Genomic DNA, 15150 nt, shown 5'->3' on the forward strand with positions numbered 1-15150 from the left:
TCTTGGCAAGGAGACGGCTCCATGGAGGAAAAGGCAGAGGAAATGGGGATACATCACAGAAGGAAGGATTCCAGTTTGAAGTAAGAAAGAACTTCCAGATGCTGAAGGCTGCCAAGCCCTGGAGGAAAATTCCAAAAGGGATGAGCACGTTTCCAGCCTGCACATCCTGAGGTCCACATCTCCCCAAGGACCGGTGATGGGAGACTCTGTCTTCGGTCTTTCCTCCGAATGTGTCCTCCCTGGGCCAGTGTCTGGGGCTCCCAGGCGAGCCCGCCTTGCCAGTGGGACCCAGGATGGAGTTGATGAGCAGTTTTGAAATCGGGGTTTTTTGTTGGTGTCGGGTTCCCTGAAGACGGTGTCCGAGATGGAGATTTGCATGGAGGTGTGTGGAGTGTTCTTTTGGCAATAACATCTGGGTGGGGGTGGGGTGGGGGAAGCCGACTGAGCAGAGGAAGCAGATTGGGACATCCACGTGCAATGCAGCTACGACAGAGGCGTCAGCCTGTCTCAGCTCTGGACGTGGTGTGGCCCTGAAGAGTTTTCGGGCAGCCCACCCCCAGCCCATTACCCTGTCCGCATCTGGCCCTGCTCTGTTTCTCTCCTCGGCCCTCATCACCACCCACACCCCTGCATTTGCTCCTCTGCCTTTCTTGTGCATGTCCCCTCAACTTTGTCTGTGTTTGTTCACTACTCTACCCCTAGAGCCTCGTTGCTGGGCCCGTGGAACCTGCTTAACACACATCTAAGGATGAAACTGCCGGGACGCCCGGGGGGCTCAGTTGGCTGAGCGTCCGATTTTGGCTCAGGTCATGATCTCACCGTTTGTGGGTTCGAGCCCCGTGTCGGGCTCTGTGCTGACAGCTCAGAGCCTGGAGCCTGTTTCGGATTCTGTGTCTCCCTCTCTCTCTACGCGTCCCCCAACTCACGCGCTGTCTCTGTCTCTCTCTCAAAAACAAATAAGCATTAAGAAAAATTCAAATTCAGAGGACAGATGTGCGAATCCAAAGCGATGGTGTTGGCCAAGTTATAGGCGTAAGCCTCCATCTCACACACGTGGTCCCGAAGTTTGTTGGCAAATCCGTCAGGTGGGACTCCTGGAGATGGGGGCCACTTCCCACGGCCTGTGCGGGTGCTTCCCAGGCTAGGCTTGGAAGGGTGTTGACTCTTGCATCCCCCTCTGTGTTCCACACTCTGCCTGGTGGGGCCAGGAGCCCGGGAGGCCCAGCTGAGAGGCTGCTTTCGAGGGTCCTCACCGGGGAAGCATTTTTTGTCGCTAGGAGCCTGCTCTCTGGCCACTGCCACATCCAGGTTTCTTATTCATGCTGTGAACAAACAGCCCAGCAGACAGCAGCACCCCGACTGAGCCCGGGTCTCATCTCACCCTCCCGACCACGGCTGCAAGGTGCAAGGGGCCCTGTCCCTTCATTTCAGGGATGGGGACCCAGGCCTGGGAGGGGTCAGCGACTCACTCCGAATCCTATGGCTGGTCTTGAGGCTCCTGGCAGGGGAGGGGGCTCTGGCCCAGAGCCCCAGCCTCCAGCCCCATCTGTCCCCTGGCAGTTTGGGAGGCAGCGGTGTCCAGAGAAGGTGGGAAGCTGTGGGTCTTGAGCTCCAAGGGCATCTCCTGCCAAACTCCTTGACCTGGGCGGGGAGAGGTCAGGTTTGACCCCTGCGCAGGTGCAGCGCCCCTCCCCACCCCCCGCTTCCTCCATCAACAAAGCCCACATTTCTTTTTTACTTTTCTTATTTTTTTAATGTTTATTTATTTTTTTAGTGAGAGAGAGAGAGAGAGAGAGAGCGAGCATGAACAGAGGAGGAGCAAAGAGATGGGGAGACACAGAATCCGAAGCAGGCTCCAGGCTCTGAGCTGTCAGCACAGAGTCCGATGCGGGGCTCGAACTCACAAACCACGAGATTGTGACCGGAGTCAAAGTCGGACCCTTAACCGACTGAGCCACCCGGGAGCCCCAACCAAAGCCCACATTTCGAGTGGCTCTTAGTTGGCTCCCCTGAGCAAGAAAACGATGGTCATTTTATGGTTCTACCTTTCACTTCCCAGACCCCACCCTGTGCACTTTTAAGATGGGGAAATTTTATTAAATCCCTGAGCACGGCTTCTTTCTACAATTTCTGTGGTTTAACTCTCCCTGGGTCTTTTTGTTTATGGTTTTGGCCTTTAAACCTCTTTAAACCTGAGGGTTTTCTTTCTCCATTTTCGCTTAAACGAAACAAACGCTAACATTTTCTGGTATTTGCTACAGGCCTTGCCTACTCGGGCTGTAAGTACACACTGAGCTAGCAGCCAGTGTGCCCCTGGGGTGCACGAGTCCCCAGACCTCCAGTATGAATCTGGCTTCTCATCTCCCTGACCACCCCTCTCCTTCATTCCTTCCTCTTCCATCTGGCCTCAGGACCTTTGCTCATGCTGGCCCCCTGGGAGAATGCCTTTGCTCCCTCCCATTTATCCAAATTGGTGTCCTCCTCACCATAGGCAAGTTTCCCAGTCCATGAAATCTTTTCCGACCGCTGTAGCCCCTCTCCCTCCTCCCTCCTGAAGGACTCTGTCTGCCTCGCAGATCCGGTAGTGTAATTCAATTCTGTGTAATTATCTTTTAGAAAGACTAAAATAATTGTAAAGATATGAATGTATATCTTAGGAAAATGAACTGCCCCACCATCAAACCTGGCTCCTCCCACCCCCGCCCACTCCCAGGGAGCCCATTATGAGTTTGGTTGACACTTTGTACTATTCAATTCTCGTTCTTCCACACGTATTCAAATAACACGCATTTGCCTTGAAAGGAGAAACGGGCTGAGGTGTCCAGCCAGGCTTCTGCTCTAAGTGTTCTATTTGTTCTACATGTGAAGCCCCCCAGGATCAGGACGGCCCAGGGGGCAAGCGGAGCAGAGGGCCCTCCTTCCTTTTCACAGGTGAAATCACAGAGGCGCAGAGAAGTTAAGGGAGTCACCTCGGGTCACAGAGCTAGTAAGAAAGAGAGTGAAATTGGAACTCACGTCTTCTGACAGGCCCAGCTGTTCTGGGAAACGAACCCAAGGACGCTTGACTTCCCTAAACCTGACCCCTCCGAGCACTCGGCTCTGCAGAGCTGAGGTTAGCTAAAAACATGTCGCAATCCCCGTCGCTCTCCGAGGAGCCAACGCCGGGTTCTCATCTGTGACTTGATATGTGGCCTGGGTGGCAGCCCCTTTCACGCCCGTGGCCCTGTATCCACATGGGTGAATCATGAGCCATTGGCCAGCTGTCGCCTCACCTTTAGCTCCATGAGGTGTGAAGCTTGTTTTCTTTCGCTGGCAGGAAGGAGTCACCTTGGACACGTGGGCAGGGTCAGGACACTGCCTCAAAGGCAAACACAGACCCACAGCAACAACAGATCTGTAGATTGCAAGTGCTCCCAGGGCCAAGAGCTGGCTTGCCCCTAGCAAGCTCCCATGCGCGACGAGGACGTCACCTGCCTCAGCGACGAGGACGTCACCTGCCTCAAGGAGACAGATGGGACGAGCTGGTGAGCTCAGGGCTGCTGACCCAGAGGAGAAGAGGAGCGCCCTGCGAAGTCTGTGGGCGTGAGCCAGGGTGGGCAGGCAGCCCCGGAGGCTCAGAAATATTCCCCGGCTCACACTTCTCAAGTGAAACTCCGATAGTTGGTCAGCACAAATCCCCTCCTGGGCCTGTCTTTTCTGCCGATCCGTGCTGAAATCCCAACCACAGTGGGCGGGCGGGCGTGCCTCGATGATTAATAGCCAAAGCTTCATGCTGGAGTCAACGCGCTCTCAGGGACTTCTTTATTTCAATGGTGGCAGCGTGTGGAGGGAGGTTCTTTGAAGAACGTAGTGAGTGTGGGGGTTGGCCTGGACCCTTAGCCGGGCTCCATGCAGGACTTCCCCAAAGGGCCACCCAGGATGATTGTAGGTGCCTCAAGAACATCGATTTGTTTTATTTTAGTAATTACGCATTTGCCTTAATATGTTTAAAATATACTTAGCAATTCAACCTGTAATTTTAGGTAATTATGTATTTTCACGTATATTATTATTTAAGAGAAGGCTAAATATATATATATTTTTAGAGTAACTTGATTAAAGTAAAAAGCTAAGCAAATAATAACACAGGCCACAAGTCAATACGGTCAGACCTCTGATGGGGGAGTTGAAACAACTGGAGTTTGAGAAACAGTACTTTTCTGGGGAATCTGATATCCATGCCAAAAATATTAACTGAGCCTCGATCCAGTTGAGGAGGATGGTTAGAGGTCCCTCTCAGGAACCACCTTAGTCCACTTCCATGCTTTCAATGTATATAAGCTTTTGGAAGGGAAGGTGCATGAGAGGTTTTTTGTTCTGGTTTGCTTTTAATCAAGACTTTAGTATATCCGAGGCCCTGGGAGATTGGAGATGAAGAGATGATGTCAAGGGGGGTAATTAAAAGCAATCCATAAGGGGCTCCTGGATGGCTCCATCCGTTGAGCAGCTAACTTTGGCTCAGGTCATGATCTCATGGTTCGTGGGTTCGAGCCCCACCTTGGGCTCTGTACTGACAGCTCAGAGCCTGAAGGCTGCTTCAGATTCTGTGTGTCTCTCTCTCTTCCCCTCCTTCTCTGTATCTCAAAAAATGAATAAATGTTTTAAAAAAAAAATCCATGAAGTGAAATCTGAAAAGGCAAGGAGGGAATGATGAATGAAATTGGGATGGATTGCATCACCAGGCTTTCTACTCATCAGAATATTGTTAAAAAGGAAAGAAAGACTGGGGCGCCTAGGTGGCTCAGTCGGCTAAGCATCCGTCTTCACCTCAGGTCATGATCTCGAGGTTTGTGGGTTCGAGCCCCACGTCTGTCTCTGTGTTGACAGCTCAGAGCCTGGAGCCTGCTTCAGATTCTATGTCTCTGTCTGCCTGTCTCTGCTCCTCCCCTGCTCGTGCTCTGTTTCTCTCTCTCAAAAATAAAATAAACATTAAAAAAGAAAGAAAGAAAAAGTTGTAAAAACTTTCTGTATTTATCTATGGTCTTTTAGGAGCTTTTGACACAAGAATGTGGTGTTTAGATAGCTGGAATGTGTGTGTGTGTGTGTGTGTGTGTGTGTGTGTTCTGTTTGGCTTTATGAACTCAACATTAATAACTTTTCTCCGCATGCCAGGCGCATACAGTCTTCACGTGGAGTGTGATTCAGAATCGGCTGGACACTAGTTAAAATGCAGACTGTGCTGGGCCTGTCTCCCAGGGTTCAGACTCAGTGGGTTTAGAGTGAGGCCTGGGCATCTGCATTTTAACAAGCTCTTCAGAGTGTCTGATAAAGGTGCTACTGGACCTTACTTTGCCAAACCTTGGTGCATAGGAAATATACACCATTCAGCTGTGGATTCCATCCTCAAGAGAACACGGCCGAGGGAGGGGGATGACGGACCCACAATACATCACATGGTAGAAAGCACCCCGTGTGGTAGGAGAACAAAAATAAAGTACAAGGGAGCTCTCACCACCATCACCCAGCCCTTGGTGCCAAAGCACCCTTTGTTCCTGAATGTTCCATGCTTGGGCTGTGTTGTATTTCAACCCACCTTGAATATTTTTTTCAATTCTTTTTAAGTTTATTTATTCATATATTTTGAGAGAGAGAGAGAGAGAGAGAGCACAAGCAGGGAAAGGGCAGAGAGAAGGAGAGACAGAATCCCAAGCAGGCTCCACGCCATCAAGCCCTATGCAGGGCTTGAGCTCACGGACCATGAGATCATGACCTGAGCCAAGATCAAGAGTCGGTTGCTTAGCTAGCTGCACCACCCAGGTGCCCCAACCAACCTTGAATATTTACTCATAGTAGAAAATCATTTCCATGATCTCGGATCTTATCTTTCATTTTGGTGAAGGGTATTGGGGAAAAAAAGAGTAATATTTTGTGGCATGTGAAAATTAAAGTTGCAGTGTCTGTAAATCCAGTTTTATGGGGAATGCAGCCACCATCATTCATTCACGTCCTGTCTATGCCACTTTCACGTTGTCACAGCACAGTTAAGTAGCTCCAACAAGGAACATATGTCCTGCAAAGCTGAGAATATTTAGTGGCTGGCCCTTCCCATAACAATTTGCCTACCCTGGCTTTTGAAATTTGCTTTGAAGCATCATTACACAGAATGAGAACATCCTTTAGTCCAGGGCTAACTTTGCCCCACTCCGGCCAGTGGGAGAAGGAACATTCTCGTGCCTGTGTGAGTTCAGATTTTTGTTCCCTCTGATCTTCTGGGAGGCTCTTTCCTGGCCCAGGTAGTTTCTTCACTGGCGCAAACCAATGTGGACTCGGCTGAGGACTCCAAGGGGACCCTCTGGACATCTCCGGAGCTCTCGGGGCAGCTGTCTCCTTTCCAGTCCTCTGCTCTGCAAATTCTAGCTGCTTGGCCTCTCTGAACCTTGAGCGCTGTCTTCCCAATCCAGACCACCCACCAGAGCTCCCGCTAGGTCCCCCTCTCTCTGAGGGGCCCCGGGGACTCTCCAGGCAGTAAGCAAGGGCAATGTCCAACGTCTTGCTGTCCAACGTCTGCAAACCACCATTTCACAGATGTTGTTAAAGATGAGACAGCAAATCCCATTCCTGTTTGCCCATCATTGCCAGAACGGAACTCAGTAGTGAAAGAGCTGAGTGTAAATTTATCTTTACGGCAACAGCAGTGTGACATGAAAATATTTATCATTTTTATTGGTGATAAAGTCACAGGTCCTGCTAATTGCACTGCAGTTTATAATCGCAGGAAATGCTACGTTCCGATTAGAGATTAGTAAAAGTAAAGATGTGATTTGTAGGGCACCTGGGTGGCTCAGTCGGTTGAACGGCCGACTGCGGCTCAGGTCATGATCTCACAGTTTGTGAGTTCGAGCCCCACATCAGGCTCTGTGCTGATAGCCTGGAGCCTGCTTCTGATTCTGTGTCTCCCTCTCTCTCTGCAACACCTCTGCTTGTGCTCTGTCTCTCAAAAATGAATACACATTAAAAAAAAAAATAAAAAAAAAAAAGATGTGATTTGTAAACCTGAATTTTATCCGTAGTCCCCTGGGGGCCCATGGTTTCCATGGATGAGAGCCTTGTGCTAAGATATAACAGTACTTCTTCTTCTGAGTATTGAAGATCCTTCCATTGGCCCTCCCATGGCACTTAGTGTCAATTGCCGTGGAGCATATTCCTCACATAGTCCCCTGTTTTGTACAAAACAGAAGCCTCGGTTTTTTTTCCTCTGTGGCAACAACATCCCAAATCCTTTCTGCGTAACGCCTGTGTTTCATCATCCTTAGCCTGGGTTTTGCTGTTCTCTGGACTAATCAGGGTCTCTGTGTTCTTTGTGAACGGTGGTGACCATAAGTAGCCAAGAAACTCAGCCTGGGGCCCCCATGCAGAGCCTCATGGCCGGAGTGTCCCTGGACTGTGAGTGACAACCTTTCCCGCACATTCCAGCAGCATATGGACTCCGTCTTACCAGCCCGGCACTTCTGGTTTGTATTCTGTTTATGACAAAGGATAGCTCTTGGGTTGCTTCCTTTTAAAATTATATCTTGCTTTTTCTTTTTTTTCTTTTCTTTTTTTTAAATGTTTCTTATTTGTTTCTGAGAGAGAGAGAGACAGCGTGAGCAAGGGAGGGTCAGAGAGAGAGGGAGACACAGAATCTGAAGCAGGCTCCAGGTTCTGAGCGAGCTGTCAGCACAGAGCCCGATGCAGAGCTTGAACCCACCACCCGTGAGATCATGACCTGAGCCGAAGTCAGACGCTTAACCAACTGAGCCCCCCAGGCACCCCTTCTTTTCGTTTTAAAGCCAATTCTATATTTGCTTATTAAAAAAATCTCCACTCGGGGAGCCTGGGTGGCTCAGTTCGTTGTTTACACAAGGCCGAGTTTGTTGAACTCAGACTTACTCTATAAACAAATTAGTCTTGATTCGGCTACCTCTGGAAATGAAGGTTATTAGAAAAATTAGGTTTCACTAACGCACCTTTATGGATACTAAATTCTACTTCTGGTGGTTTTTAAATGTTTTCTGCCCAAACTAGACAACTTGAGGTAAGCTTCAGAGAAATTGTCACAAAACTCATGTAAAGAAAATCTTGTGCCTGTGGTCCTATGGGTCATTCAAGAGGACACAGGCATGAGTTACAAACCTGAAAAACCTATCTGATTCCTGATGCCCATCTTCCACTCCCATCTGAGGAGGCTTCAAGGCTGACATCTCACTGGCAGACAGTGGGTTTGTAATCTGCTCTAACCATTAGCCTATGGTTTTCCTGTTTCTATAAAAGTGCCTCTTATTAATTACCTGACGGCTTATTAAGAAAAACAGAGTCTATATAATGATTAACACCACCCACTATACAATCAAGGCCTTAAACGACTCTCAAAATAACATTGTATTGTTAAACATTGACATAACTCAAATGCATGAGATAGTCCTACAAAGTAAAACGGCATTTGATGTTTCAACTGCTGCACAAGGTGGAGCTTGGGCTCTCAAAAACACGAAATGCTGTGTACGTTTCCACGAAAATATTTCTGAGTTTCTAATTGACAAGTACTCAGATTGGTGCTTTAAATGGTCCCTCTCTTTCCTTTCATAAGTGGTTGAACTCCTGGACTAAAGGAAGACGTTCATCAACTATCAAAGGACTTATTTGGCCTTCTTTTTCTTTTTGTTATTTTAAAATAAACACCTGTTCTCTCCTGGGTCTCTCCACTTGGTGCCGAGACTCCTTCATGCCACAACTTCAAGCCAACAGATGATCCTTTCTGCTCCATATATCGCTGCCTTACGCTTTCCTAGCTCCTATCAAATTCCCAACTGACTTACCTCGACCCATAGGTAGGGACAGCTCTACGCCCCTATTTAGCAGGAAGACCTACGGAAGATGAGACCTTCAGCTTTCAACAACCTTAAAGATTTAAGGGTCAAAATTGTACGGGGGGAGGGGGGGAGATGATGAGGGAAACAAAGGCAAGAAAAATGTAGTTTGAATTCCTTTATAGCCTGCGGCCCATCGGTGGATGTCAGAGACGTGCAGGGGCTAACACTCCCCACGACGTTTATGGCTGCCCCGATGCCTTAATGTTTACACTTCCTTTAAAAACGAAAAGCAACCTTATCTTGTTAATAGGTAAATCTTCAGGGTCTTGTTAGACCCTGCTTTCAGCATCCAAAAATTCCTTAAAAACTAACTTTATCTCTGCTCCCACCCCACCCCCCAAACCTAAAAGTATATAATCCATTGTTCCTCACGATCCCAGTACAGCTCTTTCTGCCCATGGGTCCTGTCCCAGTGCTTTAATAAAATCACCTTTTTGCATAAAAAAGTAGTTAATTAGAACTATTGGTTACTATTAGTGATTAATGCATTTTTAAGATACCTATACAATCGGGACATAAAGAAATAGAAATGGGCAAAGTTAGGCTCCTTAGTGCCTTCAGTCACTATTTAGTCTTATCTTCTGCTTAACCCTTAACAGATCTTTAGTAATTGCTACTTTTTTTTAAGTTTATTTATTTTGAGAGGGAGAGAGAGAACCAAGCTTGAACTTGACTCAGGGCTTGACTTCACGAACTGTGAGATCACAACCTGAGCGGAAGTCAACGCTTAGCTGACTGAGTCACCCAGGTGCCCCTAGTAATTGCTACTTTAATCCTGTGTTTCTTGAGCCCCGATTTACCTGTTGAATTTAGGGTACCAATAGCTCCTGCAGCTGCTCACTAGTTCCAAATGATCATGAAGAAAGCGTTCTCCTCCCTGACCTGTAAAGCAATCTCCACTCAGCTTGTTTGTATCATTTATATGCTGTAAAATTCACTGTTTGAAGAGCTGAATTCAGTGACTATTAGAAAATCTCAAGGTGTGCAATCGTTTCAGAAGATGCCCTTCACCCTAAAGCCATCTCTTGTGTAAGTTACTCCCCATTTCTCCCTCCAGCCCCGGGCCACCACGAATCTACTTTCTGTCCCTATGGATTTGTCTTTTCTGGACACTGCTTTTCTTTCTTTCTCTTTTTTTCTAAAATATTTGTTTTTGAGGGAGAGTGTGCCCGCGTCGCACAAGCGAGGTTGGAGGTAGAGAAGACAGAGAGAGAAAGGTATGGAGGATCCAAAGTGGGCTCTGAGCTGAGAGCACAGAGCCCGATGCGGGGCTCGAACTCACGAACCTTGAGATCATGACCTGAACCCAGGTCAGGCGCTCAACCTACTGAGCCACCCAGGCACCCCTTTTCCGGTCCCTGCATATAATAAAATTAATTCATTCACTGCCTGCGTATAATAAAATTAATTCATACACTACATGATCTTTGTGATGGGCTTCCTTCACTCAACATAACGGCCCGGCCCCAGAGCCTAGTATTGCTGGTAAGTCCCCCACACCCGCCGTCTCCAGGAAGTATCCAACCGCGGGGACTCCTGCGTCTGCTTGTCTGCTCACCAGCGTGACATTCGGATTGTTTCCACTTTTTTGGGGGGATTATAAATCATACTTATGAACATTCACACACAAGTCTTTGTGCAGACATGTTTTTACTTCTTCGGTAGATGCTTAAGGGCAGATCTGCTGGGCTGTGCAATAAATTTATGTTTAACACCTTAAAAAAATGTTTGTTTACTTATTTATGACAGAGAGAGAGAGAGAGAGAGAGAGACAGAGACAGAGAGGAACAGAGAGAGAGAGGGACAGAATCCCAAGCAGGCTCCATACTGTTCAGCACAGAGCCTGACGCAGGGCTCGAACCCGTGCACCATGAGATCATGACCTGAGCGGAGATCGAGAGCCAGACTGAGCCCCATGTTTAACACCTTTTTAAAAAGCCAGACTTTTCAAAGTGGGCTGCACTGATTCCCATCTCCTGGAGCGAGGTGTGAGGGCCCCTCCTGCTGCTGCTGTGGCAACTGCTTTCTTTCCAGAAGCGAGTCCCTTCTCCGGAGTCTGACAGGAGCCAGCAGGCAGACTCCCAGATGCAACAAGTTTCCAACAAAACCCTCACGATTCGCTGCCCATTCTCCCAAACACATTTCATAGACTCCCTCGCTCGTTCTGAATCTTGTCACCTGACTTCCTAGTGTTTGGTTACTCAAGAATCTTCCTGTATTTGCTCTTTGTGCCACTGTCCTCTACCCATGGCGCTCACGTGGCCTCTTATGGAATTTATTTTTCAAATATCCATCTGTCCCAACTAGACAGTAAGCTTCCTCCAGGGGGGAGATTCTTGTATCCAAAGAGACAAACACAAAACACGGCAGAGTGGGCCTTAAAAAGTATTTGTTGTTGGGGCACCTGGGTGGCTCAGTCGGTTGGGCGGCTGACTTCAGCTCGGGTCATGATCNAAAATTAAAAGGTATTTGTTGAATGAATAGTTGAAGAGGTGGTGTACACATTTGGTTCACATATATACTAATTTCCATGTCAGCCTGGAAAAGGGCTTATACTTCCCTTCGGACCTGGTCGTTGAACGGATGACACAGAATAAGAGTTCACAGAAACCTGGGGGAGAAGCACAAACCTTTCAGTTCACCCAAAAAGTTGAAGGCCTGGGGGGATGGAGTGACTCATCCAAGGTCGCCCAGATGCGGCAGCCGCTCCCTGCCACGGAGAGAGGAGCACCGGAGTGCTGGGGGACCAGGGGACACTGAGGCAACAGAGGGGAGCCGGTCTGTGGCAGGATCCTGGGTGCCAGGCCTGAGCGCCACTCTGCAGGAAAGGTGTGGACGTTCCCGAGGGGGATGTGAGACGCCCCCCTCGGCTTTCCAGCGGGTTAATGCAGGGAGGGGGCGGACGAGAGGCCAGAGAGCAGTCTGGGTGTGAAGCAGGGGGGCCGCGCCCGGACTGGAGGTGTCTGCACGCCTGGGAAACGGTGGTCTCAGTACCAGAAATAAGGCAGGTGGGGCGGACGTGCAGGGCTGATCATCAACGTGCTCCCCGCGGCCCCGGGGGAAGACGGCCTCGTGCGTCAGAGGACTGCTTCTGGTTCCTGTTCCGGTCCAACACGGGCTCTTCCACGCACAAGCGAGTGTGACCTTGGGCAGATGACCTCATGACTCTGAGCCTTGGTCTCCCCATCTGGGAAATGGGGGTGGTAACAACCTCCTAGAATCGCAGGAGGATTAGCTTAGGTGATACATTTGAGGTACTTAGACCGAGCCTGCGGTGTAACCAGAGATGAGTCCACGGTGGCGTCATGGCTTCCTTATCCCGTCCTCACGTGAGTGTCAGTCGGTGAGTGTCGGGCTGGAGGCCGCACTCACTGCGGGAGCTGCGTTAGGCNAGTGTGTGGGAATGTTGTAAACTTCATTGAAGTAACTTTCAAGGAACTAGCATTAAAATTTTTTTTTAATGTTTATTATTTTTGAAAGAGAGAGACAGAGTGTGAGCGGGGGAGGGGCAGAGAGAAAGGCAGACACAGAATCCAAAGCAGGCTCTGGGCTCTGAGCTGTCAGCACAGGACCCAACGCGGGGCTCGAACTCAAGCACTGCATGATCATGACCTGAGCCCAAGCCGGATGCTTAACCGACTAAACCACCCAGGTGCCCCAAGGAACCAGCATTTTTTAAAAGATGCCAGGTGTGTACAACTGTCCAAGTCTGAAATCAGTCATATCTGGGTAAAAACTGATTTAGCTACAGTGCCTTGTAGGGTTTTCAAATGTCACCTGTGGGCCCTTGGGTGATCACCCATGGGACTCTGGGGCCGCCCTGGCAGAAGGGGAAGGAAACTCCTCCTGACTAGAGCGGCTCCCCTTTCAACAAGCAATACGAGTTCGTTTGAAGAACAGGTTTCTCTTTTCTGGAAAACGCTTGTAACAGAAACGTAACAAGTACGTCCCGACTGATGAGGACAACCAAATGACAAATCTTCAAAGATGAAGATAAATTCTGTATCAAACTTCAAATCCTTTAAATGGCTAGACAAATTCATGAAACAGCTTCTGCAGACTAAAAAAGAAGGAAACAAACTTCATCAGATACAAAGGCTCCACCTTTTCCACAGTGGAATGGTGTTATTTGGCATTTTTCTAACTGATACTGGTGTCCCCACCAATATTCTGGAATTCTCTTTAGAACGAGTTGAGGAAAACACAAATCAAATCTTGGGCAAGTATTTCATGCTTGTCTTTATCTGTTTAGGAAACAAAGTATTTCACAAAAGAACCACATTCCATGCAAAGTCTGTTTGTTCTGGCTTAAACATAATCATTTCCTCAGGAAGTCTGATTCAGATGAAGCCATCTTAAGAAATTCAGATCGACTTGGTCCCTGGACAACTGAATGTCATCCTCCTTTCTGAATTCCACGAAAATATTTTCAAAATTAACTCTGCCATTTTAGACTATGCCTTTAAACTCAACTATGTGTTATTTCATGGCCCTCACTGCCTAGTCAATGTCAACTCCAGTTACTGAACTTTGCATACACATGTGTATGTGTTTGTTTATTTACAGAAGTTTCATTTTTTCCAATGTGGACTTTGAATATATTTTTAGATCTGAATAAATCAACAGGGAGGAGGAGAGTATCGGACTAAGAATTCGGACTCTGGGACTAAGCTACGTGAGGTCCTGTCCCAGCTCAGCCGCATATGAGCCCTGTGACCTTCCACGGGCTTTCACTTCTCTGTGCCTCGCTGGACTTGTCTGTAAAGTAGGAATAATGAGTGTACCTCTCTCCTCAGGCAGTGAAGATTCCAGGAGTTAACACAGATATGTTAACTCAGAATAGCACCGGGCACACAGTAAGTGCCCAATAAATGTTAGCAACTGTTAACTCTTCTTAGTTCCCTTGTGTATCTAGTTGATAAAAGGTTGCTACAGAGATTATTAATAGATGAGCCCTCTTCACACAATTAGAATATAACCAAAGATATCCAATTTTAAGGCCTGGCTGGTCCTCAGTCCACAGATTTTCAGGGCTAAAGGGACGTTAGAGAACATCTCATTCAACATCTCTATTTCACGGTTGAAGACCCCAAGGCCCGGGGGGCGTGAGAGCCACCGAGCAAGGCAGAGACAGTCAGGATGTGGTTGCTCAGGACGATACTTTAGACTCTCAGAGGCTGTGGCGAAGTTTCCATTATGGGCATCAACTATCACTGCACTGATAAGCCTGTTACTGGAGCATTCTGTGCCCGTCAGAATGACAAATAGAAGCATTTGCATATTTGGAACTGTCAACAGATGAAGTAAATTTGCTTTATAACCTCATACTGTTATTTATGATGCTGACAGAAAATGCTTGCACCTGGGGTGTTTCTCTGCATTTCCATGTCAGATATCCTTTGAGAGACATTGTTTAGTTAAAGCTGTAATTAAAAAAAAAAAAACAACCAGTCTGAAATATTAGGAATAGAGAGGCCCAGCCTCGCCACGCCTGCACCATCGGACAGGGCACACTGCAGGTAATCAAAATTTTATTTAAAATTAGAGAACACTCAAAAATAAACAATAGAATATGCTTGAGTTTTTGTCATGACATAGAAAAATGCTTCCGATTACACTTAAAACCTTCGAGTTTTACCCCAACGAAGTATATGCTCGGCAGCCAGTCGAAGCGCTTTGACAAGCACCGCTCTCTCCAGGTGGCTGGGGCAGGAGGTAGGCTGCGGACATCCCTGTAGGGAGGTGTGGTCGTCCTACTCAGAGTGACGAGCTTTCTTCTTGTTGTGGCTCTCGATGGCCCTTCTGAGAGCTTCGTCCTGGATGAGGTCGGACATTCTCACGTCTCTGTGGCTACAGCCGATTTTGGGGCAACTGTAAAGGATGAGAGGGTCACTTAGCATTGATGCCTTCAGCATAGGCTTCTCTCACTTGCCAAGTATTTCAGGGAAGACATCTGACCCCAAGGGAGCACGTCTGGGAAATCAGGACTGATGCGTACTCACTCATTTAGTCCCCGAGCACCTACCGGAGTCAGGCCCTTCCGGGTGCTCGGGGCACAGGCCATGGCCAAGCAGGGCCCACTTCATGGTGCCCACCTTCTAGGGAGGGACACAGATAATCACTGAGTCACCAAAGAGTGCCTGCTGTACGTTTACTCGCGTTAAGTGCTCTGAAGGAAAGGAAGCAGGTCAAGGGAGAGGGTGTGGGGTGAGGCTTCTCCAGCTGGATCAGGGCAAGCCCCGCCGAGCAGGTCTTATCTAGA

General features: G+C 48.2%; 1 protein-coding gene across 2 annotated transcripts in view; it reads right to left on the bottom strand.

Moving 5' to 3' along the window:
• Positions 1-12886: 12886 nt before the first annotated feature.
• The window catches only part of NSMCE2 (NSE2 SUMO ligase component of SMC5/6 complex), a 214929-nt gene continuing 212665 nt past the window's right edge, over positions 12887-15150 (bottom strand). For both annotated transcript variants that reach the window (XM_077764218.1, XM_077764221.1), the window contains one exon: positions 12887-14759. In XM_077764218.1, coding sequence (XP_077620344.1) covers positions 14642-14759 — 118 coding nt within the window. In that variant the 3' untranslated portion in view covers positions 12887-14641. The remainder of the gene's footprint in view (positions 14760-15150) is intronic.

This window comes from Crocuta crocuta, unplaced genomic scaffold (assembly GCF_008692635.1).
Source record: "Crocuta crocuta isolate KB4526 unplaced genomic scaffold, BGI_CrCroc_1.0 scaffold260, whole genome shotgun sequence".
In the NCBI taxonomy this organism is placed as follows: Eukaryota; Metazoa; Chordata; class Mammalia; order Carnivora; family Hyaenidae; genus Crocuta; species Crocuta crocuta.